This window comes from Aulostomus chinensis, chromosome 17 (genome assembly GCF_037954235.1).
Source record: "Aulostomus chinensis isolate RoL2024-O1b breed Wild chromosome 17, RoL_Achi_v1.0, whole genome shotgun sequence".
Classification (NCBI taxonomy): Eukaryota; Metazoa; Chordata; class Actinopteri; order Syngnathiformes; family Aulostomidae; genus Aulostomus; species Aulostomus chinensis.
The window spans coordinates 9,609,598-9,635,526 of NC_141336.1; the positions used below are offsets into that span (position 1 = coordinate 9,609,598).

The following is a 25,929-nucleotide window of genomic DNA, read 5'->3' on the forward strand; positions in this document are numbered from 1 at the left end:
GCAGTCAGTTGGCACAATTTTACAGCATACACGTCAAATGATACACAAGAGCTCAAAAAGCTAATAGAAGGTTGTTTTTCAGACAAATAAATTTTCTGTCTTTCTTGTCAAAGACCAATTTACATATAATGTATTTATGTTTGATTTTTGGTCTTCACATATCTTCTCCAGGACATTAACAATGCGTGGGGCAATCTAGAAGGAGCAGAGAAGGGTTATGAAGAGTGGCTCCTCAATGAGATCCGCAGACTAGAGAGGCTTGACCACCTGGCGGAGAAATTCCGCCAGAAAGCTGCCATCCATGAAACTTGGACCGAAGGTACTGAATGTATGGAAAATTGGTGAAGGAATGTTCCTTACAATGGAAAAATTCCCTGCTACATTAAAGTGTGTCTTCCATTCATCCATGTTCTTTCATTTACCCTGTTAAGGGTCACGGGGGGCTGGAGCCTATCCCAGTAGCTTTTTGGCGTGAGGCGGGGTTCACCCTGGACGGGTCGCCAGTACATCGCAGGGCCAACATATATAGACAGACAACCATTCACAGTCATACCTACAGTCAGTTTAGAGTATCCAATCAGCCTAGTCCCCATTTGCATGTCTTTGGACTGTGGGAGGAAGCTGGAGTACCCGCAGAGAACTCACACAGGCACCGGGAGAACATGCAAACTCAGAACACAGAAAGATCCCGTGCCCTAGCTGGGACTCGAAGCCAGAACCTTCTTGCTGTGAGGTGACAGTGCTAACCACTGCACCACCTGTGTGTCAGCTGTGTTCTAATCAATGTTTTGGTTTACATTAGAAGCTCTGCGGTGCATCAGGCCTGTCCCAGCAGCAGTTTTGCATTCTGCTTTGTAAGGAACATGTAGCAAGTCTATTTCTGATGGATGACACGTCAATTTGAAAACAGCAGATTGAGCAAACCAGGAAGTCTCCACATGAAGAACAAATCTGACAGAGAATCATGTGGAGGGCGGCAGGGTGGTGCAGAGGAGCACTGTCGCCTCACAGCAAGAAGGTTCCGGGGTCAAGCCCCGGCTCAAGCATGTGGTCATTCTGTGTGGACTAAATTGACCATAGGCATAGCTATGTGTGTGAATGGTTGTCTGTCTGTATGTGTTGGCCCTGCAATGGCCTGGCAACTCATCCAGGGTGTACCCTGCCTCTCGCCGGAAGGCAGCTGGGATAGGCTCCAGCCCCCCCCCTCCCTGTGAACAGGATAAGCGGTAGAAAATGGATGGATCGATGAATGTTCATTGTTTCAGTATACCTTCAAAACTACTGTGAGCAAGTGTATATCCAAGCAGATACCAGTATTGACAGATTTGAAATCGTGTTGCTTGATTTTTCACTTTTTCTGTGACCCTCTACAGGCAAGGAAGATATGCTGCAAAAGAGGGACTATGAGACAGCCTCTCTGTCAGAGATCAAGGCCCTGTTGAAGAAACATGAGGCCTTTGAGAGTGACCTTGCTGCACATCAAGACCGTGTTGAGCAGATTGCAGCCATAGCACAAGAGTTAAAGTGAGAGATCATAAAAAATGGTCTGGGTGGATCAATTTCTGACTGATTGGTGTTGTAAATCAATTAGAAATAAGATAGGTTGGGACTTAGTGAGCAGGCCCACATGGACTCAGTCTCATGCTTATCCTGTAAGTGGGAGCAACACTCAAGACATACTGACTCAGAAAGACATTGATTGTCATCCATTTTCATTGTTTCTGTTCTGTCAATGTTGTATTGCTCCTCCCTTTGCCCCTCTCTTTGATGCTGTGAATTTCAAAGTGTTTTCAGCTATTTTTTTTTTCAGTTTTCCGAACATAAAAAGACACACTCAAGAGCTTGGGAGATGCTTAAAAAGCAAAAAGAAGATAAGCAATTAGCATAGAAATAATTCACTCCACAAACAAAGAGGAAAGAAATTAAGTCATTTTTGTGATTAAGTTTCAGTTAACTTGCAGGTTGTGATTGCAGGCTATGAAAAAGCATCTCGTTTCCCTTTTTTTGTGCTTCAGTGAGCTGGATTACTACGACTCCCCCAGTGTCAATGCTCGCTGCCAGAGGATTTGTGACCAGTGGGACGCACTGGGAGCTTTGACCCAAAAACGCAGTGAGGCTTTGCAGGTGAGATGAGGTTAAGAGACTGACTGTTTTCTCCTAGGATATCTGAAAAAAAAAAACCACCGATGATGCCGGATAGTGTAGAGATAATTACACATTTAGCAATGAAAGTGTTTTCCATCATAAATTTTCAGGCTTCAAGATCCTCTAAAGCATGAAATATAACCTTGTATCCATAATACTGTAAACCTCCATGACTCCTTTCAGCCAAAGGTCAAAACATGTAAACTCAAATCAAATGTTGCCACGACTGCGGTAATCTTGTTCTACATTCTTCCAGAGAACTGAGAAGCTGCTTGAAACCATCGACCAACTGTATCTTGAATTTGCCAAAAGAGCTGCTCCATTCAACAACTGGATGGAGGGCGCAATGGAGGACCTGCAGGATACATTTATTGTCCATACCATTGAAGAAATCCAGGTGAGTGCAGAGACATAAATAAGAGTCTTTCCCCTCCAAGCAACAATGAAACCAGTTACGGAGTATGTGGGGTTATGTTCACAAAATGTGTTTTGGAGAACTGAAAGCAAATATTACACCTATGAGTCATAGAAAAGAAAAAGAATGAATGAAAGAATGATCTTTATGTAGGCATTACCTATAGACATTGCTAATCCTATAAGTAATACATTATTGATTTAACATAAATACTTATATAAGTATGACACCAAAGAATGTACTGTTGGTTTATAGTATCTATTTAGTATATGGAAATATGTCAATATTAACCTATGCTTTATGTTCTCAAAGAGCTTTTTTTTAAGATTAAGAATCGAAAAAGTTTCATATATGTACATCATGTAAAACCTGGAAAAGTTATAGAAAATAATTTCAGAATAGCTGTATGTTATAAGATGAACTAATATGGATTAACTTACATGTTTTATGTTAACAACATCTACTGCACGTCTGTCCGTCCTGGGTGAGGGATCCCTCCTCTGTTGAACAGATTTTTCCCTGTTAAAAGGGTTTTCTATGGAGTTTTTCCTCAGTCGATGTGAGGGTCTAAGGGCAGAGGATGTTGTTATGATGCCATGTGAAGCCCTTTGAGACAAACTGTTTGTGAAAACGGGTTATACAAATAAAATTGCCTTGCCTTTCCTTGCCTTATATCAGACAATGTAGCTTGTTGTTATTTTTGACATGGAGTTCTTGGTTTATTTAACATATTTAACCTTTTGTTTCAGAGAATTTATAGTTGTGAACATTTTCTTGAAAGGTGTGGACAAGCAAAGCAAATTTATTTGTAAAAAAATATCTATGAACCTGTTTCTTGTTCGTGTCTTGTATATTTTTATTATGTATTTGTATTTGTGTCTCAGGGATTGAGCACAGCTCACGAGCAGTTCAAGGCCACACTGCCTGAGGCTGACAAAGAGCGTCTGGCCATTCTGGGGATCCACAATGAGATTGCTAAAATTGTGCAAACCTATCACGTAAACATGGCAGGCACCAACCCCTACACCACCATCAACCCCCAGGAGATTAATGCCAAATGGGATAAGGTAATGAGTAACAGTCATGAGCAAGGACATGAAATCCTCCTCCTCCATTAGATTCAATTAATATTAACACATTGTTGCCATCACTCTCCCGCTGGCTGTAGGTGCGGCAGCTGGTGCCCCAGCGTGACCAGGCTCTGATAGAGGAGCATGCCCGTCAGCAGAACAATGAGCGTTTGCGTCGACAGTTTGCCAACCAGGCCAATGTCATTGGACCCTGGATCCAGAACAAGATGGAGGTCAGTCTGTGCAGAGCTTTTGACATAAGGGGGGGCATGAACAAGACAGATAGAGAAAGATGACAAAAAGAAAGGAGGAGGGACAGGGACGTGGAGAGACACACAACAAAGAATTACAACAACAGCAGCAAGAACTCTAGTAACCTAGCTAACGATAATAACATCTACCAGCTACCTAAGCAAAAACGTAGCACTGATACTAATACAAACATCTTGCTGATGATAATAGTCTAGTATAAAAATACTAATATGAATACTAATAGTACTAATACAAACACTGATACTAAGGGTGGGAGCCTGAGGCTCTTTAGGTCTGCCGACAGCAGAAGCATCAGTCTGGAATCTGGGAGGTGAGAAAGCACAAAGACTCTAGATACGAATGCATACAGGAGGACAGAGGGGAGGACGGAGACTCTAAGTGCATCATGGGCAGTTTAGGTCAATAGAAGCATAACTAAGGACTAGCCTAAACCAGCCCTAACTATAAGCTTTGTCACAAAAAGGAAAGTCAGAAATCTACTCTTAATTGTAGAGAGGGTGTCTGCATCCTGGACAGAGACTGGGAGATGGATCCACAGGAGTGGAGCCTCATAACTGAAGGTTCTTGCTCCTATTCTACTTTTGGAGACTTTAAGAACCATGTGTAACTCTGCATCCTGGGAGAGTTGGAGCTGAACTATGAGCTCTTTCATATGAGAAGGTGCCTGATTGTTGAGGGCTTTATATGTTATGGGAATAATTGAAGAATTGAATTCTATTTTGAATTTGACAGGGAGCCAGTGCAGAGAACCCAATTCAGGAGAGATGTGATCTCTTTTTCTTCACATAACTGAAAGAAGGCAGTCCTGGTGATTTGTTTTATATGAAAGTTAAAGGATAAACCCTGATCAAAGATAAATTCCAGAATCCTTAAGGAAGTACTGGAGGCCAAGGTAATGCCATTCCAGGTTATAAACTCATTAGACAAGGTTTTCTAAGGTGATTTTGGTCTAGCCCAGTAGCGTTGTAAGAATTTAGTAATAGTTAATTGCAGGTCAACCACGTTTGTATGTCCTTTAAACAGGCGTCAAGTTTAGTTAGCTAATTGTTTCATTTGAATACAATTACAGTTGTGTATCAACTGCGTAATAATGAAAATTAATCATGTTTCTTTATAATATGAACTAATGAAAGCAGATATAAGGTGAAGCATATTGGTCCAGGTACAGACCCTTGTGACACATTTTGGCTAACTTTAGTTGTCATGGAAGAATCATCATTAACAAGTACAAACTGAGATCAACCTCATAAATATTATTTAAACCAGCTTTGAGCAGTTCCTTTAATACCAATTATATGTTCCAGTGTTTGCAATAGGATGTAATGGTCAATTGTATCAAAAGCTGAACAAAGATAAACCAGCACAGAGACGAGTCCCCCATCTGATGGTGGTAGAAAGTCATTCGTAACATTGATTACTGCTTTTTCTGTAGTGGTTTGATTGGTTGATAATTGGCCAAAATCTCTTGATCTAAATTTGCATTTTTGATGAGGTTCAATTACTGCTACTTAAAAGGACTGTGGAACATAACCAGATAACAGTGACAGAATTACCAGAAGAGAGAGGTGCTAACTAGGGGTAAAGTGTCTTTAAGCAGCTTAGTTGGGATGGGATCTAGGAGACAGTTTAATGCTTTACAGTAAGAAATTGTTGTATTTTTCATGAAGGTCAATAGGAGAAAAGCTGTTCAGGTATATGTCTGGGCCTACAGTTTTCTCTTAGGTTTCTGAGTTTAAAGATGATGTGGTGTCAGCTTATTGCAGGAGATTATTTTATCTCTAATAAATAGAATTTTATTATTAAAAAGGTCATAAAGTCATTACTGCGCAGTGAAACAGGAATACTGGGCTCAGTAGTACTGTGGCTCTCTGTCAGTCTGGATGTAGTGCTGAAGAGAAAAAGAGAGAAAAAGTTGTTTTTGTTTTGTTTTATCAATGCTGAGTAATAGGCTGCTCTGGTTTTGTGAAGGGCTTTCTTATAATTCATGCCAGATTACATGTGACTTTTCCAGTTTAGACTCAAGCTATAGCTTCTGAAAATATTCTATTATGGGCATTACAATACTAGTTGCAATTATGATTAGCTTTTTTGTTAAGATGACAAACTTAAATATGACAAAAATATCATTTTAAGCAGAACTTGGGAATGGTAAGGGCAGAAAGTCAGGCAAATACGATGAAGTCTTTTTTCCTGAGTCATTGGTACCTCTCCTGATTCATGGTACTTCACCATTCTTGTTACTACTGTATAATATCTTCTGTGTATGTCTAAGCAGGAAATCGGCCGTATCTCCATTGAGATGCATGGCACTCTTGAGGACCAGCTGACACACTTACGCCAATACGAGAAGAGTATTGTCAACTACAAGCCAAAGATTGATCAGCTGGAGGGAGACCACCAGCTTATTCAGGAAGCTCTCATCTTCGACAACAAGCACACCAACTACACCATGGAGGTAAAACCTGGATCAAGATTTCTGCATTCATCTAATCAATAGCTTTATTCCTGAACTTTTCTCAAAGGACATTTGCAGAAATGTAAAAGTAATGAAAGAAAACAGATGCAGCAAATTCAAATTCTCTTGTCTTCAAAGCAGGTTGAAACAAACTTGATTAACTATCATGCCCAGGTGTTCACCCTCTGTCTCATCCTGTTCATCCTCCCTAAAACATTTTTGTCCTCCACAGCACATCCGTGTAGGCTGGGAGCAGCTACTCACCACCATCGCCCGCACTATTAATGAAATAGAGAACCAGATCTTGACGCGAGACGCCAAAGGCATCAGCCAGGAGCAGCTCAATGAGTTTCGGGCTTCCTTCAACCACTTCGACAGGGTCAGTACTCAAACTGAGTCACTCTGCAGACATGAAGCAAAAGGCGAGGAGAGGTGTGGGTGCTTATTTACACACAGTTGTTTGTTGCTAATGCAAATGCTGTACAGTGAGATAGGAATAAGGCCACAAAGGGGGGATGTTATTGAAATAGGAAGTAAATGTGAGTGTGTCCTCTGAATATTCAGACTGCTTTCACAAAGCAAATAAGTTGAGGAGAGAATATGTCCTATTCTGGTTTCAGTCTGTTCATGCTGCCTAAGGCGTGGCTTACAGAAAACCATTAACTCTCCTTTAATCAGCAAACAGCGTGAGTAGAGTATCTAATGTGTTTGTGTGGAAGACATCAGACCCTGCTGTGTCCAGTACTAGTTGACTGTCAAAGGGTGTAAAATGAATTGAGACAATATATCCTATATAATTAGTTTCAGTTAATGGTCAACAATGTCTTCATAACAGGATTATTTACAACATTATGTGTAAATAACTAACCCTAAACGTTATAGCTTGGTCGATGGAAATATATTAATACCTTGATGTTCAGAAGCTCTTTTTTGTAACAGTGTGTATCAGGATATCTCATTTGATATTATTCCCTTTTAAAAATAATTGCCTGTCATTTTTAACCTTTTTTTTGTTGCCTAAAACAACTCCTTATGATGATTTGTCTCCAGTTTTTTGTGTTTTTTTGAAAAGCTTGAAAAAATGACTTAGGTGATTATTTTAAGAAGGCGTTGATATAATGTCAGGTAATCCAATCAATGGCCTGCATGTTAATGAGATATGTGATACAATGTGAAATAGTAACATTATAGAAATCGTTCTGTGCTAACATCCATCCATCTATCCATTTTCAACCGCTTATCTGAAATCAGGTTTAGGGGTAGCAACTCTAATAGCGAACCCCAAACTTCCCTTTCCTTGGCCGTATTAACCAGCTCCGACTGGGGGATCCCAAGGTGTTCCCAGGCCAGCGTGGAAATGTAGTCCCACAACCTAGTCCTCAGTCTGCCCCATGGCCTCCTCCTAGCTGGACGTGCCTGGAACACCTCCGTAGGTGGCATCCTGACCAGATGCCTGAACCAGCTCAGCTGGCTCTTTTCAATACAAAGGAGCGGCTCCAAGTCCCTCACGGATGACCAAACTTCTCACCTTATTCCAAAGACAAGACAAAGATAGATACACCAGCCACCCTTCTTTGGGAAACCCATTTCTGCACTTGAATTTGCATTCTTGTTCTTTCTCTCTCTTTCTCATGACCCATGTTTCATGACCATAGGTGAGAATTGGAACGAAGACTGATGAATGATTGACTTTTCGCAACAACTTTATGATAGAGCGAATGCACGACCACTCCCGTTGCTCTTATTCTCTGGGCGATCTCTCGGTTCATAGGACCCTGAGATACTTGATACTGTGACTTGAAGTGGCTTTCAAGAAGCGTTTAGCACTGATTTAGACAGCAAGATTGTGCATCACAATCCATCATACAACATTGATATTTTGTGTCGCCTTCCTGTCTTTTAAGTATTAATAAACACACCTTTATTGTTATATTATTAGATGTTTATAACTTCTTATAAGAAACTTTTTCAAAGAGCTGCACAATTATTTGATTAGTTGATCAAAACTGAAATAGTTTATTGATGATAAAAAATAAATGCTTTCTATTTTTCGAATCAATAAACAATTTCAGTCTATTATCAAGCAAAAAATTGTGCTTCTGTTTGCAGCTTGCGATTGCCATCTCTAAATAATGGATGAGGAGAAACGTCTCGTTGAAATCGAGTTATTTCCCAAACTATGTTACCAACAATACTGTCATTATTCTAAAGATGTCTTGTCTTCTTTTCCTTTTGCCGTGCTACAGTTCGACAGTGCAGTTAATTAACAGTTAACAATTACAATAAAAAATTAATTATACTTTTATCTTTGAGCTATATAAAGCATCTAAAGCAAAAATAATTATTATTTATGATAGATCCTTAATAGATTCTTTGCTATGAACTTATTAACAGTTTACTAAGCTTTCCACAGTTTCGTAACAGGAATAAGCTGGACATATAGTCAAGGTTGATTGATTGCGCTCTATAAACTACTTCTGAGGCTTTATTACTTTTGCATACACACTCCCCTCCAAAAGTAGTAGAACAGTGAGGCTATTCTATTGTTTTTACTCTACATTGAAAACATTTGGGTTTGACATCAAGAGATGAATATGAGACAAAATGTGTGCGTTTCACCTTTATTTCCTGATATTTACATCTAGATCTGATACAGAATGTAGAAGATCCATCCATCCATCCATTTTCTACCACTTCTCCTGTTAAGGGTCATGGGGGGGCTGGAGCCTATCCCAGCAGCCTTCGGGCAAAAGGCAGGGTTCATCCTGGATGGGTCACCAATCCATCGCAGGGCGAACACATATAGACAGACAACCATACACACTCACAGCCCTATGGTCAATTTAGAGTATCCAATCAGCCTAGTCCCCATTTGCATGTCTTTGGACCGTGGGAGGAAGCAGGAGTACCTGGAGAGAACCCACACAGGTACAGAGAGAACATGCAAACTCCACACAGAAAGATCCTATGCCAGAGATGGGGCTCGAACCCAGTGTAAGAACCTTCTTGCTGTGAGGTGACAGTTCTCACCAATGCACCACAGTGCCGCCGCCCAACTTAGAAGATAACATTATTTAATTATTTATTATTTACTTATTCTAATTTGTAATATACCTATATACAGTACATATATATTTTACATACACACACACACACACATATGTGTGTGTGTGTGTGTGTGTGTGTGTGTGTATAGAGAGAGAGAGAGAGAGAGAGAGATGCTTTTATGGTGTTGTATGGGTGTTATTGTTATTGTCTATTACCTGATGCTTGATGGTTATTATAAGGGTTACCAAGAACTTCCAGATTCACTGTGGCTCATTTGGAATTTAAGAAATATAACATGGAGCAACAGGGAGATGCATACAATGTAAATATGTTCAACATAACTCTTGCATTAAGGAATGTTTCTCTGAAAAATTGACACCCCTTCTGATTGTTGAGTTTATACTCATCAGGAACAGCACCAATTATGGATGAGTTCTTATTTTAGTCCAGTCCTCCTCCTACCCTCTTTTCTCTCTGGGTCTCCACTATTACCTCATACAATCTTCCAGTACTGCCCTATTGTTACTGATTAATGGAGCCTATGCGGAGGAGCCAACTGTGCACCTGGACTGTCCTTAACTTTGATTATGATCAACTCCTCCTCATGACCTGGACATGAGAAATTAGGAAAAATTTGTCATCTTTATTCCACTGCTGTTGAAAAACATAGCTACAATCTTGAAATTGATTTATGCCATTTATCAAGAAACTTGCTGACATTCTCTGCTCCCCAGTTTTCTGCATACAAGACTATGCGACCTTGAGCTCTATAGAATTATGACGAGAATACATGATTCTTTAAATTAAAAAAGTCACAATTGAAGTGTAGCTGAAATGATTTGCCCCTACACAATCAGCTGATTGGGTGATAGGCAAATACTTTGATGATTTGGTTAGTGTACATTTTGTTTTCAGTTTTTGTAGTCTTTACATGGGTTGCTCAGAGACAAAATATATAACCTTGTACTCTAGAACAATTTTGTTGATATTCTGTTGACCAAATGACAGGTAGATTAATCACCAAGGAAATTATTCATACTTTACGTTGCAGCCATTAGTCCATGTAATTACATCAACATTATATGTGAAAAAATTATATGTGCATTATATCAGCAGTTTATCAGTATGCTGTGATGTGTTTGCTTCAGAGAAGCATATTTTGTACTTTCACGTGAAAGTGTCACTGATGGCTGAATAACCTCACCACAAGGCCCCGGAGTCTGCCTGTCACACTGCCCCTTAACGCCTTGGAATGCCCCTGCCAGCATGGCAGCTCTGCTGCCACCATGTGTTCACCTGCAAGATCCTAATGAATATGCACTGTGTTCTTTGTTCTCTGTCTTCCTGACATGCATGGCCCACATCCCCTCACCTCCTTTTCTCCCTGTGCATGTTGCACCCCCACCCTTTTCCCCCACCAACTCCACCTCACTTACCTCGATCTCCTTCACTGTTCAATCACCCTGCTCCTCACGATCACTGATGTGGCTGTATGTGTTGCTGCATGGCCTGTGGCCCTGACGTCCCGCCTGGCACTGGTCCCCCACACCCCAGGACCACTCGGGCACTCTGGGCGCAGAGGAGTTCAAGGCCTGCCTGATCAGCCTGGGCTTTGATATCGGCAACGACACACAGGTATATAATCAGAACTACTTCCCTGCGGTGAGATGTTTAACTGGTTTCTTTTTTCTTTCTTTCACACTTTGCCCCCTGATACTTCCTTCTCTTGCCTATGCCCTTTTATTTCTGCCTTCATTGCCTCTTTCCTTTTCTATATTCGTGATTCTTCCCATTTGGCAATGTCCACACCATGGACTACTACCCTTTTCCTCCTAAATTTTCTCTTTGCTCACCCTTTATCCCTCATATGGTTTTCTCTCTACTACCCCTGCCATTTCCTCTCTTTACCTCTATTTACCTCCCGGTTTTGTTGTCCATCGCTGACCTTGTAGAAGAGAACAGGATTCATGGATGCTGAAGACTTCAAAACCTGCCTTATCTCCATTGGTTACAACCTGGTAAAGCCATGAGCACTCATCATGTATGCAAATTTGATTGTATGCCTTAGTTTGCAAGTTGTAAAGCAAGCTGAAACAGGTAACTCATAGATTTAACATCTATTTATTATGGAAAACAATTATGTATGGATGTATAGATCTTCATAATGATGTTCATAAATAAACTTACATATTATATGCAGCTGCAAATAACAAAACAAAAGTTCAGGGATTTACTGTTGGTTTTGAGTATGTTGCCATCAAGACTGTCTCCAAGGTGCCCAAGCTTTACAGATGCTCTTTGTTGCCTCCAGGGTGAGAACGAGTTCTCCCGCATCATGAGCATAGTGGATCCCAATCGTATGGGCATCGTCACCTTCCAGGCCTTCATTGACTTCATGTCACGTGAGACGGCCGACACAGACACTGCTGACCAAGTCATGGCGTCCTTTAAAGTCCTGGCCGGGGATAAGGTATAGTAACATTAGTGATCCCAGGGTAGATGAAGCTCCATTTGACCGAAGAAGAATGTTTCTCAAACTTTTAGGACAGCAGAAAAAAGATAACGATATGGGTGAGAAAAAATAATAAAGTAAATAATATACTACTGTACATAGCAACATATTGAAAGGATAAGGTTTGTGCCTGTATTTTTTGCATCATTTACAGCAATCTGTTAAATTTGTATAATCAATCAATCAATCATTCAATCATTCAATCAATCTTTACATTGTGCCAAATCAGTACAAAAGCCATCTCAAGGCCCTTTACTCAAAGAGCAGGTCTAGAACCTCAATCTTTCACTCAGATGAATAAGACCAAACATTCTCACATAAGCAAGCACTCGGCAACGGTGGCGAGAACAAACTCCCATTTAATGGGAAGAAACCTCAGGTGAAACCGGGCTTAGAGGGTGACTGGTTGCAGTTGAGAGGGGGAGGAGAGACATGGCACTGGGGATGGAGAAGAGAAGGATTTTTAACTTAATCCTGGATTTTACCGGAAACCAGTGCAGCGAAGCTAAAACGGGGATGATATGGTCTCTCTTCCTAGTACCTGTCAATATAGTTCCTTTTTAGTGCAGCCTGATAATAAAAAATTCCAATAGTCCAGCCTAGAAGTAACAAATGCATGGACTAGTTTTTTTTTGGTGTCACCTTGAGACAGAATGTTTCTAATTGTAGAGATATTGCATTGATGGAAATAGGTGGTCTCAGAAATTTCAAATAGAACTCCTAGGTTCTTAACAGTGCTGCTGGAGGCCATAGTCATGCCATCAGTATGCAGTAATATCACTAGATAATGTGTCTCTAAGGTGTTTGCAGCCAAGCACAATAACCTCTGTCTTATCAGAGTTCAACAGTAAAAAGTTTTAAGTCATCCAGGCTTTTATGTCTGTAATGAATGCTTGTAGTTTTAATAACTATTGGCCTTTATCTGGCTATATACTAAGTATTGAATATAAAAAGGCAAGTAAAATATAATTTTAAGCATTTATGTCTGAAGGAGCTGCAATTGAGCTGGAATGTAAAAGAGAGATGTGCCAAGAGAATTTCAAAATAAATAGGTATATTATCAAACTAAATTGATGATTTGACATTATAACAATTCAGTTGGATCATTAATCATTAAATTGAAATGTAGATGTAGTTCAATGTATAGCTCCACCCCTAGTTAATCCACATAAATAAAATGTATCATGACTATGAGGGGAGGGGATAAGGCGTCCATGTCAGTTGTGACCTGGGCCAAATAATAGGTTTGTACGACAATGTAGGCAGAGGACATAAAGGAGCAAAATTCAATGGTTTTATTTTATTGACCTTAACTAGGTTACAGTGATGACCTGGCCAATAGGCATAGGCAAGAACATATAAATAAAGAACTATCAACTTAAAACACATATAGATAATGAAAATATTAAAAGCTACTGTTTTTTTTTAAGTATATTTGTATTGTTTTTAAGATTGACTCTGGGATGCCTTCTTGATAGTTCCTTCAAGGACAAGAACACCAGTCAGAGAAAATGACCTGTGATTACTCACTTTTGGGCAGTTAACACTCATGGATGAGTACATTACACTGTATGTGGATGACATTGTGCATCCACACTGCTCACCCATGGAAAAATGTGCAAAATGGCAAAAACGATTATATTAAGGAGTTAATATATGATAAACTACTGCAAGAGGACTTCACCAAATTCAGAAGAACAGAAGTCAGGGCTTGACAACAATGAGAGCAGATAACATATTTTGCACATGAACTCTTTAGCTAGAGTTGAAAATCATAAACAGACTTCTCTCATCCTTGACAGAACTATATTTTAGCTGACGAGCTGCGCCGGGAGCTGCCTCCTGACCAGGCAGATTACTGCATTGCCCGCATGGCTCCTTACACCGGCCCCGACGCAGTGCCCGGAGCCCTTGACTACATGTCATTCTCTACTGCTCTGTACGGAGAGAGTGACCTCTGAACACTCTGTTGTCCTGACTCGGCAACCCAGCCTACCTGCTCTGAGAACCGCCAAGTCCTCAGAATGCCCCGTCACCACACTCCTGTCCTACTATGCTCATTTTTTGTATGTCTCTGGCCTTATTTTTTTTGTTATTATCCTCTCTCTTCCTCCTCTCCACCACCCCTTCACACTCTGTTTTAATTGCTTCCAACACAACGCAGAAGCTCTCCAGGTTTACAAAGAGGGAGAGATCAAAATATTCATTGCTGTTTTTATTTTCTTGTTGCTGTTTTTCTTCATAAAATGAATAAAGTTAAATATTTTATTATACTGAACAAAAAGGTATTTTTCTTCACCTGATTGAAAATAACAGACTAAAGTTGTAATAAAGAAAAATTGTTGTACTTTGTTCTCTTATTTTCTGTCCACAGGGTTAATCTGTGACTTCGATCTGCATAACATAACTTAACATAATATAACATAACATAACATACCATGATGAGCATTTTCCCATTGTTATTCTTAAAAGCAAGTCATTTCTTCAAACATGGCCTTCAAATCATGCACAATTATTATGTTTCTGAATGTGATTTCAATAGCTTATAGATTCCATCTATGTCAATATGTCAAGAACAGTGTGACTTTATATCGCAGTGTGATCACAAGTGTGAATAATTGATGATGGGCCCACTTAGTCATGCAGTGTTGGCATGAAGTGGCAAATTTAAATATAATGTAATCAATGTAGATGCTCTGCATTATACCTGTCCATGTACACTGACAAAAAAAACCAAACAAACTAGGGTTTAAGTTTTGGGCCTCAGTTGATTTCTTATTCTGAAGAAAACAGGGCTTTTTGAAGAAATAAACCACCAGAGAGGAGCTTCAGTGACAACTATGTGATGTCATCAGACTTGCTTACTATGAATTGTATCAGCCAGGGTCACATAAACTACTATGTGGCTCAGGGTTAACTAATTAGCAATGGGTTGAATGTTCTCTTTCTTTCTCTCTCTCTCTCTCTCTCTCTCTCTCTCTCTCTCTCTCTCTCTAACACATTACTTGCTGAAACAAAAAGGGTTTAAAATTGCTTTATAGAATATCATGATTTGTTAATTAGGGAGCCGTTCCTGTACACATCGTTTTAAATGATCAGTCTAAATCAATCAACTTGTATCAGTGAACAAAGACAAAGTATGGCACAAGTTCACCATATCTGAACTAATGTGTCATTTTTGAGTGAGTGGGGGCGGGGGGCATTGGATCCTTTAGTTTAGGAACTATTTGTGGTAGTGTGACAGTCGAGACAGCAAAAATACAAAAACACAGAGAGGAGGAGAAATTCACTCAGGGGAACCTCCGCACTGCTTGGCAGGGTCTGAAGAGAATGACAGCTGTTAACTCTGTCACCACCCCCAGTGACTCAGTCCACATCACTGGCAGAAGCCATACATCCCTCCCCAACGGCCTCAACTCCTTCTACACCAGGTTTGAGACCGACAACTCCACCCAGCTTGCCAACACCAGGTCCCACCTCAAGCCCAGTGCATCCCCCATCACATTCTACACCAAGGATGTTGTGAGGGCCCTCAAGAGGACCAAGATGAACAATGTGCCTCGTGCCAACAACATCAGTGGCCGGGTCTTCAAACCCTGCGCTGATCTGGCATCTTCCAAAGCCTCTTCAAGAGCTTTATGGACACTGGCACTGTCTCCAAGCTCTGGAAACACTCCACCATCATCCCCATCCCCAAGAGGAACCCTCCGAAGACCCCTAACGACCTCTGCCCAGTGGCCCTCATCTCCCACGTGATGAAAGCTATGGAGAGGGTGGTTAAACAGCACATCCTCTCTTGGACAGGCTCACAGCTCGACCCCCTACAATTTGCATACTGGGCAGGCAGAGGCATCAGCGACGCCAAAGCCTTCATCATCAACGCCATCCAACACTTGGAGCTTCCCAACACCTTGGCCAGGCTTCTGTTTGTAGACTTTTCCTCTGCTTTTAACACCCTGCAGCCACACATCCTGGCGGAGGCTCCGCCTAAACTTCAACCTGGAGGACCAACTCATTCTCTGGATACTGGACTTCCTCGCTCACAGAACACAGAGTCCGGATCCACAACAACCTGTCTGAACTCCTTACCACTTCTACAGGCTCCCCACAGGGCTGTGTGCTCTCACCAGTGCTCTTCATCCTCTACACCAATGAGTGCCGGACCTCACAACCCAATTGTCATCTGGTGAAGTTTGCTGATGACGCAGTCCTCCTGTCCCTCCTGCCCAACTCCACCCAGCACCATGGACCTGCCCTGCAGCAGTTTGTTGAGTGGTGTGACACCACCTGGCTGGAGCTTAACGTCAGCAAGACCAAGGAGATGGTGCTGACCTTCTCCGGAAGACAGAGGGATGGTTGCTGCCATCTCCACCATTATCCATGAGTCATTGGCGGAGAATGTGACGGAGTACAAATATCTAGGGACCATCTTTGATGACTGCCTGAGATTCTCCTCTAACACGGAGATAATCCTGACGAAGAGCCACCAGAGAATGTACCTGCTGAGGAAACTGAACTCCTTCTCTGTCAGCAGTAAGATCCTTCTGACCTTCTTCTACACATTTATTGAATCAGTCTTATCATTCTCAATGGTCTGCTGGTTCCACACCATCAACCTGCAGGAGAAGAACCGCTTACATTGTGTTGTCAAGGTCTGTTCAAGGATAATTGGACTTCCCATTCGCTCCTTAACGGCTGTGTATGAGCAGCAGGTCTGCGGCATGACTGCGCAGATCCTGAAGGACCCCTCCCATGCTCTCTTCCTGGCATTCGAGAAGCTGCCATCCGGTCACAGGCTATGGTGTCCGGCCTGCAGGACCCACCAGAGGAGATCCACCTTTGTCCCCCAGGCTGTCCTCCTCCTGAACCCTTTGAACTCCCTGCACTCTGACTCCTAGTAGCACCAACAAGATTGCCACTTGCCACTTGTCATACACCTAGTGTGCGCCTGTACTCCCTGAATATGCTGCAACTATATTCATATTCTATTCATGCTATGATTCATCCTGTACATACCACAATACTTTCAAAGTACTTCTCATTCATTAATGTAATTATGCTGCTTATCAATAGTGCAGCACTTCTTCTGCACTAATACCTCTACTGTACTACTACTTCTATCATGCACTTTACAAAGCAACTGCTGCTAACCCTGGGAGGTATAGACTTCCTTGCACTTCCTTATGTATGTTGTTGTGTTGTTGTTGTGTAACCAACAGTACCACTTTCTGCTCCCTTAATTGCCCCCCATGGAGATTAAAATAAAAAAATCCATGAAGTTAATAATAAAGCTTTCTGAATATGAATCTGCTGTGATATCACTACTAATATGGGTAAAATAAATTATACCGTCATGGAATATGACTTTTTCATGCAGCCTTTTTCATACTGTCTGTTCTTAACGTCCAACGGAACTTTGAATGTGAGTTCGTGTTGTTTCGGACGAATTAGTGAGTCGGACCGTGTTAGAAAACCTGTCCCAACCCTGCTGTGACCTACATGTTTTTGCATCGGGTTTAAAGACGTTCAGTTGGAGATAAGAGTCATGTTTAACTTGAAGTTGTTGCAGAAGAACAAGACAATCAAATATGGAATACCTATGCTTGTAAGTGAACTTAATTTAACGTTATATCGAATATTAATATGACAAGAATAATATCAGGTAAGCGATCGGAGTACTAGCTGGCGCTCAGTCGTGTTTTAGCTTTACCAGCTTACTATTAAGTCAAAGTTGTTTCTGACAGTGATTGCTATCATTTCTCTTCAATGTTAGATTGCGATATGAACAATTCGATGAGTGTATCTATTCCTGAACTGAAGGTAATCTTAATAAATTTTATTGATAGTTTTGCACTGTACAAATAAGGCATTCGGGCTGATAGTCACCAGGGTTTGTCTGCAGTTTTACACATACGCTTCCTGGACCATAACAGCTTTAATGTGGTCATTTCGGAGGCTCTAAATTTTGGTAGTGTGAAATTCTGTACTCGTCGGCGTCAAGATAATTTTCTTAAATATTTCTTGCTTATTGAATATTCACCTTCTGACGACTTTATTAGGTATACTTTGCTATCGTCGAGTTGAATAGTTCTCAAAGATTTTTGCCCATATAGAGATCATCACATCATTACATTTTATGGACACACCATCATGATCTGCCCTTCCATGACATCCTGAAGGTGCTCTACAGCAATGAGATCTGATGACTGTTGAGCGATAAATTAACTCATTGTCACGTTGAAGAAACCAGTCAAAGGTGAGCTTTTGGGCATGGTGTGTTATCCTCCGGCAAGCAGAAGATGGGTTGAACATGATCGGCCACAATGCCCCATCGGACTGTAGTTTTTAAAATTAGAGCTGCCTCCTGAAAGGCTATGATTGGAGTTATGTGCGAGAAATCTCAGAATCAACTGAAATTCTTCAAGGTGAAGAATGTGCCCAATTCCCCACTGTCACGTCATACATTATGTTGAATATGAAGAGGCTTTGATAGTGATTTAATCATATCTATATCTATCTATATATATGTATATGTGTGTGTGTATAAATAATATATATATATGTATATACTGTATGTGTGTATATATATGTGTGTATATATAATATATATATATGTATATACTGTATGTGTGTGTATATATATATATATGTGTGTGTGTGTATATATATATATATATATATATATATATATATATATATATATATATATATATATGTGTGTGTGTGGGTTGTCTCATTATTCAGAGTCAGACAAATAAAACTCTTGCGTTCTTTCTTCGGATAGGAAATATCTACTACTATATATCTACTACTAAATATCTAGCTACTTTTTTTAAAAATATGATTTTCCTTTAAAATACAGGAATACTGCATCTCAGTTGTGTGCCTCCATGCTCTGTACATGTTAATGTGATCTTGAACTTTGACCAACAAATTTTCCTCAGTCCCAGGAGATGTTTGGCCGACACTGAAATAAATTCCTTCAAGGCATTAAAAAAATTGGCATAAAAATTATAAATGAATTTAAGCAGGGATAAAATTTGAATATGTATAATATTTTTGTACACTATTATTGATAGTGTTATGAACTTTAATCAGAAATAGTTGTTGAAGCTTATAGCAAGTGCTTCAAACCATTTTATCTTGCTTGCTAATCAAATATGTAAATGTTCTCAATCTTATTTCAGTTGCTTGTAGTTGGAGGGTCCTTTGGCTTGCGAGAGTTCACACAAATTCGATATGATGCCCAGAGGTTCAGGAAAAAGGTTTGTAAAAAAAAGGGTCATGTTTATACTGTATATACATGTTACAGAATAATTCTTGAGTTCACATAATAATTAGGATAGAAATGTCCAGTTTTAGATTACAATACAAAACTTAGACATTAGCCGACTGTCAAGAAGTGTTAGTGTAGTGTAAGTACTCCCCCAGTGGCTAGACCTACACTTGCAACTGAGAAGCATTATGTCTAGCATGTGCTAGGGTTGTCACAATACTAGAATTTCAATATTCGATACAGAGAAAAAAAACTTGATACCATTTCGATACCACAGGAAAAAAATGACAAATAGGCATAAAAATGTTTTTAATAATGTCTAGAAAATACAAACCATAAATAAGATACAGATAACATCGATTACAACACATCAGTTAATTAAGCTGCTGACGTTAAGGTGTGCACCTGTCTGCATTTATCATCATTCAGGGCTCTCAAGTCTCTTATGTTTGCTGTGTGACACATGCATTTTAGCTACTTCACATGGATGACTGTGTGTTTCTCACCCTTAAATATCATGTTCAGTCATGGTGAAGTACATGTTGGTACAGGGCTGTCAAGTTTTGAACAGAGTTCAGAGTGAGATTTTGGTGGGGGTTTGGGTGGTGACAGTGGTCTTATCTGATCAATGATACATGAATTCTTAAAAACAAATTTATTTAAATTTTTAATGAAAGTGTGTGCGTGTGCGCGCGCATGTTTTCGTGATCAATGTTTTTGGATGAAATATAAGGAAATAGTCTAGGCCAATGGTTTCACAATGGAGAGGATGTGCCTATGATTAATAGGCGCAAATTTCTGAACAAAACAGAAATCAGAATAGCTGCCTAAATTAGCTAGCAGTCATTCAACTGTTAACTAACTACTGCCTGGACACATATATTCCCCCGCAACAGAAATCAATGAATAGATGCCTTACTGTATCATAGGATATGGTTAAGGGGCTGAAAAGAAAATCCCTCCCCTAGAGTTCAGAAGGCCGAACAGCCCATCAGAAAATAGCATTGCTGTATCTGGGCAAGATTTAGATATTCCACTACAGTTAATCTAATTTCAAGCCAATGACATGGGCTTGCAACGACAGAAGAGGAAGACTGTCATTGTCCAAGGCTCTCAGGCTACATGTCGATGTGGGGAGGGATTTTCTACCTGTTCTGTTTAGAAAGTTGTGACGCAACTTCATGGGTGTTACCCTGGAAATTTCTCTGTGTGAGAAATACAAGGTGTGGCGTGGGGGGCGTGTGAATGGACTGAAATGCGTTAGACTTGAGAGCCCTGTCGGTATAAAGCATGTAACCTAGCTGACGCTAGGAAAAGTAGTTGTCAATGAATAGCCTTCAACAATACTACACATCTATTATCAAACTCCCCCATTCTCACATCTCACACCAACAGAGAATGCAAACTTGAAAGTGCCGATCATAATAATGCTCAATACTTCAATGTTGTTGAAACAGGAGCTTTACTGACCTCTCACAATTCGGTGTAAAGAGTGTCTTTCAGGTGTTTTGTCAAGTTGCTCGTGCTACTTGATTTTGTCACCAATGCCTTGTAGCAGAGCTTGAAAAAGGACTGTTGATATCTATGACTTCCCCCTGACTGTTTGCCTCATGTGCAAAATACTTCCATACTGCGCTTTTGCTTTTGACATTTCCGATGACAATTGGTTGCGAAGGTCCAGCCAGCAGCACTCGCCATATTTCGCCAGCTCTGTTCTACACATGCTGAGCTTCTGGTAAGAGGAGGAGCAAAGAGATAGTCTGTGTGTGTGGTGGTGCTGAGTGAAGCTGTGTGTCAACTGCAGGCAGAGAAGGCACCGTTGGTATTGATACTTGCAAAGTGTGTATCGTATCCGAATACTAATTTTTAGTATTGAATAATATCTGGGTATCGATACTTTTGCAATGACAGCATGACCTGGTGTGGCGTGATTGGGAGGAGTGGCAGGCCCGACCTTTACCCGAGTGGTGTGCAGTTATTGGATGTCTGTGCAAGTCACAGTTTGTCCATAACTAACACCATGTTTAAACATAAGGATGCCCATCGGTGCACGTGGCACCAGGACATTGTAGGTTGTAGGTCTATGATTGATTTTATAGTCGTATCATCTGACCTGCGACTGTATGTTCTGGACACTCGGATGAAGAGAGGAGCTGAGCTGTCAGCTGATCACCATCTGGTGGAGAGTTGGATCAGGTGGCAGGGACGCCGCGCGGACCTGGTAGGCCCAAATGAGTAGTGAGGGTTTCCTGGGAATGCTTGGCAGAAGAACCTTTCAAGATGGTCTTGAACTCCCACCTCCGGCAGAGCTTTGACCGCATCCTGGGGGGCAGTGGGGGACATTGAGCCTGAATGCCATTGTCAAAGCGGCTGTTGTGAGCTGTGGCTGTAAGGCTGCTGGGGCCAGTCATGGTGGTAAGCCGTCAGGCTGAAGAAGGAGGCGTACAGGGCATGGTTGGCCTGCGGGTCTCCAGAGGCAGCCGACTTATACCTGCAGGCCAAGCGGTGTGGGGCCATGGCGGTCACCAAGGCAAAAACTCGGGCATAGGAGGAGTTCGGTGAGGCCATGGAGAATGACTTATGGTCGACTCCGAAAAGGTTATGGCAAACCGTCTGGAGGGTCAGGGTGATAACCTGAGATCGATGAGGACCAGTGTGGTTTTCGTCTCAGCAGTGGAACCGTGGATCAGCTCTTTACCCTCGCTAGGGTGCTGGAGGGGGCATGGGAGTTTGCCCAACCAGTCCACATGTGTTTTGTGGATCTGGAGAAGGCTTATGACCGTGTTCACACGGGCACCCTGTGGGGGTTACTCCAGGAGTATGGGGTGGATGGCCCCTTACAAAGGGCCATTCAGTCTTTCCACTGGAGGAGTGAGAGTCTGGTCCGCGTTGCCAGCAGTAAGTTGGACTTCACCAAAGCTGCCCTTTTTACGCCGGTTCTGTTCATAACTTTTATGGACAGAATTTCTAGGCGCAGCTGGGTGGTGGAGGGGGTCGAGTTTGGTGGCGGGAGGATGTCGTCTCTGCTTTTTGCGTATGATGTGGTCCTCTTAGCTCCATCAAGCCATGACCTCCAGCTCTTGCTGGGACAGTTCGCAGCCGAATGTGAAGCGGCTGGGATGAGAATCAGCACCTTCAAGTCGGAGGTCATGGTCCTCAGCCAGAAAAGGGTGGCTTACCCACTCCAGGTCGGGGGGGAGGTCCTGCCTCAGGTGGAGGAGTTTAAATATCTTTGAGTCTTGTTCATGAGTGAGGGTAGGATGGAGCGGGAGATTGACAGGCGATTGGGGCGACATCCGCAGTGATGCAGATGCTAAACCAGCCTGTTGTGGTAAAGAGGGAGCTTAGTCAAAATGTGAGGCTCTTGATTTACTGGTCAATCTACGTTCCAACCCTCACCTATGAACATGAGTTTTGGGTAATGACTGAAAGAACAAGATTGTGAATATAAGTGGCCAAAATGAGTTTCCTCCCCTGGGTGGCTGGGCTCTCCCTTAGAGATAGGGTGAGAAGCTCAGTCATCGGGAGGGACTCAGATTAGAGCTGCTGCTCCCTTATATTGAGAGGAGTCAGTTGAGGTGGTTCGGGCATCTGGTGAGGATGCCTCCTGGACGCGTCTCTCTGGAGGTGTTCCAGGCATGTCCGACCATGAGGAAGCTTCGGGGCCGACCCAGGACATGTTGGAGGGATTATATCTCTCTGCTGGCCTGGGAACGCCTTGGGATTCCTCCGGAAGAGCTGGTGGAAGTGGCTGGGGAGAGGACAGTCTGGGCTTCCTTGTTAAGGCTGCTGCCCCCGCGCCCCGGACCAACCGGATAAGCGGAGGCTAATGACAACGATGATACTTTTGACAAACTTATGTGCTTAAAAAACGGGCACTTGGAGATATTTCTATATTTTTGACATGAACATCTTGTTTGATTTCAATTTTCTTTTCTAAGGAAGTCAGCATTGATCTTTTGTGCCAGAAAGACATATTTAACTGACAAGCTTTCTGTAAGTTAGAATAAGAGCAATAAGTGAGATGAAGGTCTCACCGTCCCTTAAGTGACAGACTCCTGTCATTAAAATGATGGAAGACCACATCTGTTTTAGAAGTCATTACAATCCAATAAGTCGGCAGTGAAGAGAAGCAACCTCTAAACTGTGGCTTCCACTCAGATGACATGGTATCTTTTATCTTTACTGTCCATGTGAGACAGATGTAGACTCGTATGTGTCTGTGTCTGTGTGTGTGTAGGACTCAGACCTGACGGATTTAAGATTTGATCAGAATACATGCACTTTAATGCATGGAATATCTCAACTGCTGTCAAAATGCACATGAATAAAACTTTCCTATTATTAATCCATTCCATTATTCTTTTTTAAAAGATATGAAAGGTGCAATAGACAGCTTTACACCTCACAGTCAGTGGGTGTCTCACTCACTCTTGCTGCATTAATCTATTCTAGTTGTTGCGAGATTGGTACAACTAATTGCATATAGTCAGAGATGGAACAGCGGTAATAAGACAGAAAATTCATGTGGTCTGTCTCACTGCAATACATTTCATAATGTTGTTGCACACTAACAGCAATAAGATGAACCTGTCAGAGTCTAAAGTTGGTAACTTGTGCAATTACGATTGATAGTTAGCAAACATAAGCTTGCCTGTCTAGCAGAAAAGTGGCGACCTCAGCACGGCTTTTAATTACCTCTTGGTCTTGCAGCTTAGATAGCCTCAGAAATGCTGAAGCAAAACTCACTCTCATCTTGCTCATTTATTGTTCTGACAGTATTTGGGACGGATAACAGAAAGAACCCTTGCTTTTCTCAGCCATTTCTCCAGTTAATCTAACACTTGCTCCAGATGATACATAGATAACGTGATATCAACAAGTGGCTCAGAGATTCTTAATTGTTTGTGAGCCATCTCGCTTGAATGTAAATATTTTGAACATTTTGGACCTGATAAAGAAAAATGTTAAAATGATTATTTCACCTCTATAATTTTTTTCAGCTAAATTTAGGTTTTCTTTCTGCACCTTTTATAAAAGTTCTGTGGATGTTTGTTTTTTTTTTAAATTATTTGTTTTCTTTGAATTCTTGTCTTTTGCACCTTAAAACTCTGTAACAGAGTGCTACAATTTGCATTCCATCTTCACTTATTTCAATAAACCATCAGGGGCCTCATGTATCAACGCGGTTTACGCAAGAAAAACTTGCGTATGCCAGGATCGACACTCACGTTCACATGTGTCAACGCGAAATGTTCGTCAATTCTTGCGCTGTTTCACGCCAACTCTGGAGGTGCCATAAATGTAGGCGGAAAGCCGATTCTTGCGTTAACTGCACTTTGGTCTGTTGGCGACACCCTGTGGCGGTGTTTGGTAACTGACGTAAATTGGTAACCGCACATACATCGGGCACAAAAAAGCCTTCCAGCGGGAGATGGCGGACCGTTCCGGGTTGAGTCAGTCGACCATCAACCATGCCCTGGGTGGTGGACCTGATCGTTGAATAATATATTAAATATTAAAGCGCAATTCACAGCAATAGCCGGATTCTCTAATGTATTCGGAGCCACTGACAGCACTCATGTTGCCATAAAAGCGCCGCCGTCCCATGAGAAATACGCTTACGTTCATCGTAAGGGTTTCCACTCCATCAGTGTGCAGATCATCTGGTGTATATCTGTGTATTTTTGCCTTTACATCTGTGGCAAAGCATTTGGAAATGTTGCGTAAGAAATGGAGTTGCCACTTACCCTCCAGGCTCTCGGAGTCGGCGTGGGTGGCGGCGACAATCCCCCTCACAAAGGTGCTGCCCGTGATTGCCGCCACCCGCTGCTCAAACTCCGTCAGGTGCCCCTCTCCCTGACTCCCACCTGTCTGGCCGGCACTGCTCCGGAGGGCAGCTGTACGCCGCTTGACCTCCACCTTGAGGTCCTGTTAGTGCCATTTTCCATACTGTTGTTTAAATTTAGATTTAAGCCAATTGATTATTGTAGTTATTGCATTTAGTGATTGCGCAGTGTTGAATTTAGTCATACGTTTAGCTTGCATTGTTTAGGAAGGATTTTGGAAGTTAGAATTGCAGACATGAATTAGAAATAGAGAGGAAATCTTTCAGAGCGCTAGCAGTGGTGCAAGCTGATGATGTAGTGATGCTCGCACAGGTTTAGTGAGGAAAACTGTATCTGTATATGTATATGTCTGACCACTTTTTTTTTCATCTCCGCGGGGGTGCGTTGCACCCTCTCGCACTTCTTATCCCACTCACAACGTTTATTGTTTATACTGACACAGCCTCCAACTCTCCTACCAGCTACCTCTACCTCTTCCTACGTCGTGAACTTCTTTTTCTTTGACATTGTTTTGCGAGCCTGGACAGCGGAGACCCTATTTAAATGAATTTGCGTATTTATGGGTGGGCGTGACAGGGGCGGGCCTGGTCACCCCGACATCTGCGCTCAATTCCTTGCTGATTGGGATGTATCAAGGAAACGTGCATGGATTCCGGCGCTCGCACATATTGATACATCCGGATTTTTTTGTGCGTACGCAACTTTAGCGATTCTTGCCACCGCAGTTTTTTAGTATGAGATCCACGCAAGTATTGACACATGAGGCCCCAGGTATGGTTAGACTTCAGGGTCTCTCTTTCCTCTGTGTCCAGCTTTTGCTCAGGTGTTATTAACCTTTTCTGCTCCTCATTGTCCAGGTCTGAAGCCTTCCCTATTAGAAAATATC

At 41.7% G+C, this 25,929-nt stretch overlaps 2 protein-coding genes across 6 annotated transcripts in view; both read left to right on the forward strand.

Annotated features, from left to right (window-relative positions):
• Positions 1-14,265, forward strand: part of actn1 (actinin, alpha 1) — a 66,100-nt gene extending 51,835 nt beyond the window's left edge. For 2 of the 5 annotated variants that reach the window (XM_086183763.1, XM_086183764.1), the window contains exons 11-22: positions 172-319; positions 1,374-1,524; positions 2,016-2,124; positions 2,402-2,542; positions 3,445-3,627; positions 3,729-3,863; positions 6,179-6,358; positions 6,591-6,737; positions 10,961-11,041; positions 11,359-11,424; positions 11,718-11,876; positions 13,721-14,265. In XM_086183763.1, the coding sequence (XP_086039889.1) occupies positions 172-319; positions 1,374-1,524; positions 2,016-2,124; positions 2,402-2,542; positions 3,445-3,627; positions 3,729-3,863; positions 6,179-6,358; positions 6,591-6,737; positions 10,961-11,041; positions 11,359-11,424; positions 11,718-11,876; positions 13,721-13,879 (1,659 nt within the window). In that variant the 3' untranslated portion in view covers positions 13,880-14,265. The remainder of the gene's footprint in view (positions 1-171; positions 320-1,373; positions 1,525-2,015; positions 2,125-2,401; positions 2,543-3,444; positions 3,628-3,728; positions 3,864-6,178; positions 6,359-6,590; positions 6,738-10,960; positions 11,042-11,358; positions 11,425-11,717; positions 11,877-13,720) is intronic. The other 3 variants (XM_086183767.1, XM_086183766.1, XM_086183765.1) reach the window with 2 other exon arrangements.
• A 3,098-nt stretch (positions 14,266-17,363) lies between these two features.
• Positions 17,364-25,929, forward strand: part of cox16 (cytochrome c oxidase assembly factor COX16) — a 22,545-nt gene continuing 13,979 nt past the window's right edge. The window contains exons 1-2 of the mRNA XM_086183060.1: positions 17,364-17,523; positions 19,106-19,183. Coding sequence (XP_086039186.1) covers positions 17,464-17,523; positions 19,106-19,183 — 138 coding nt within the window. The 5' untranslated portion in view covers positions 17,364-17,463. The remainder of the gene's footprint in view (positions 17,524-19,105; positions 19,184-25,929) is intronic.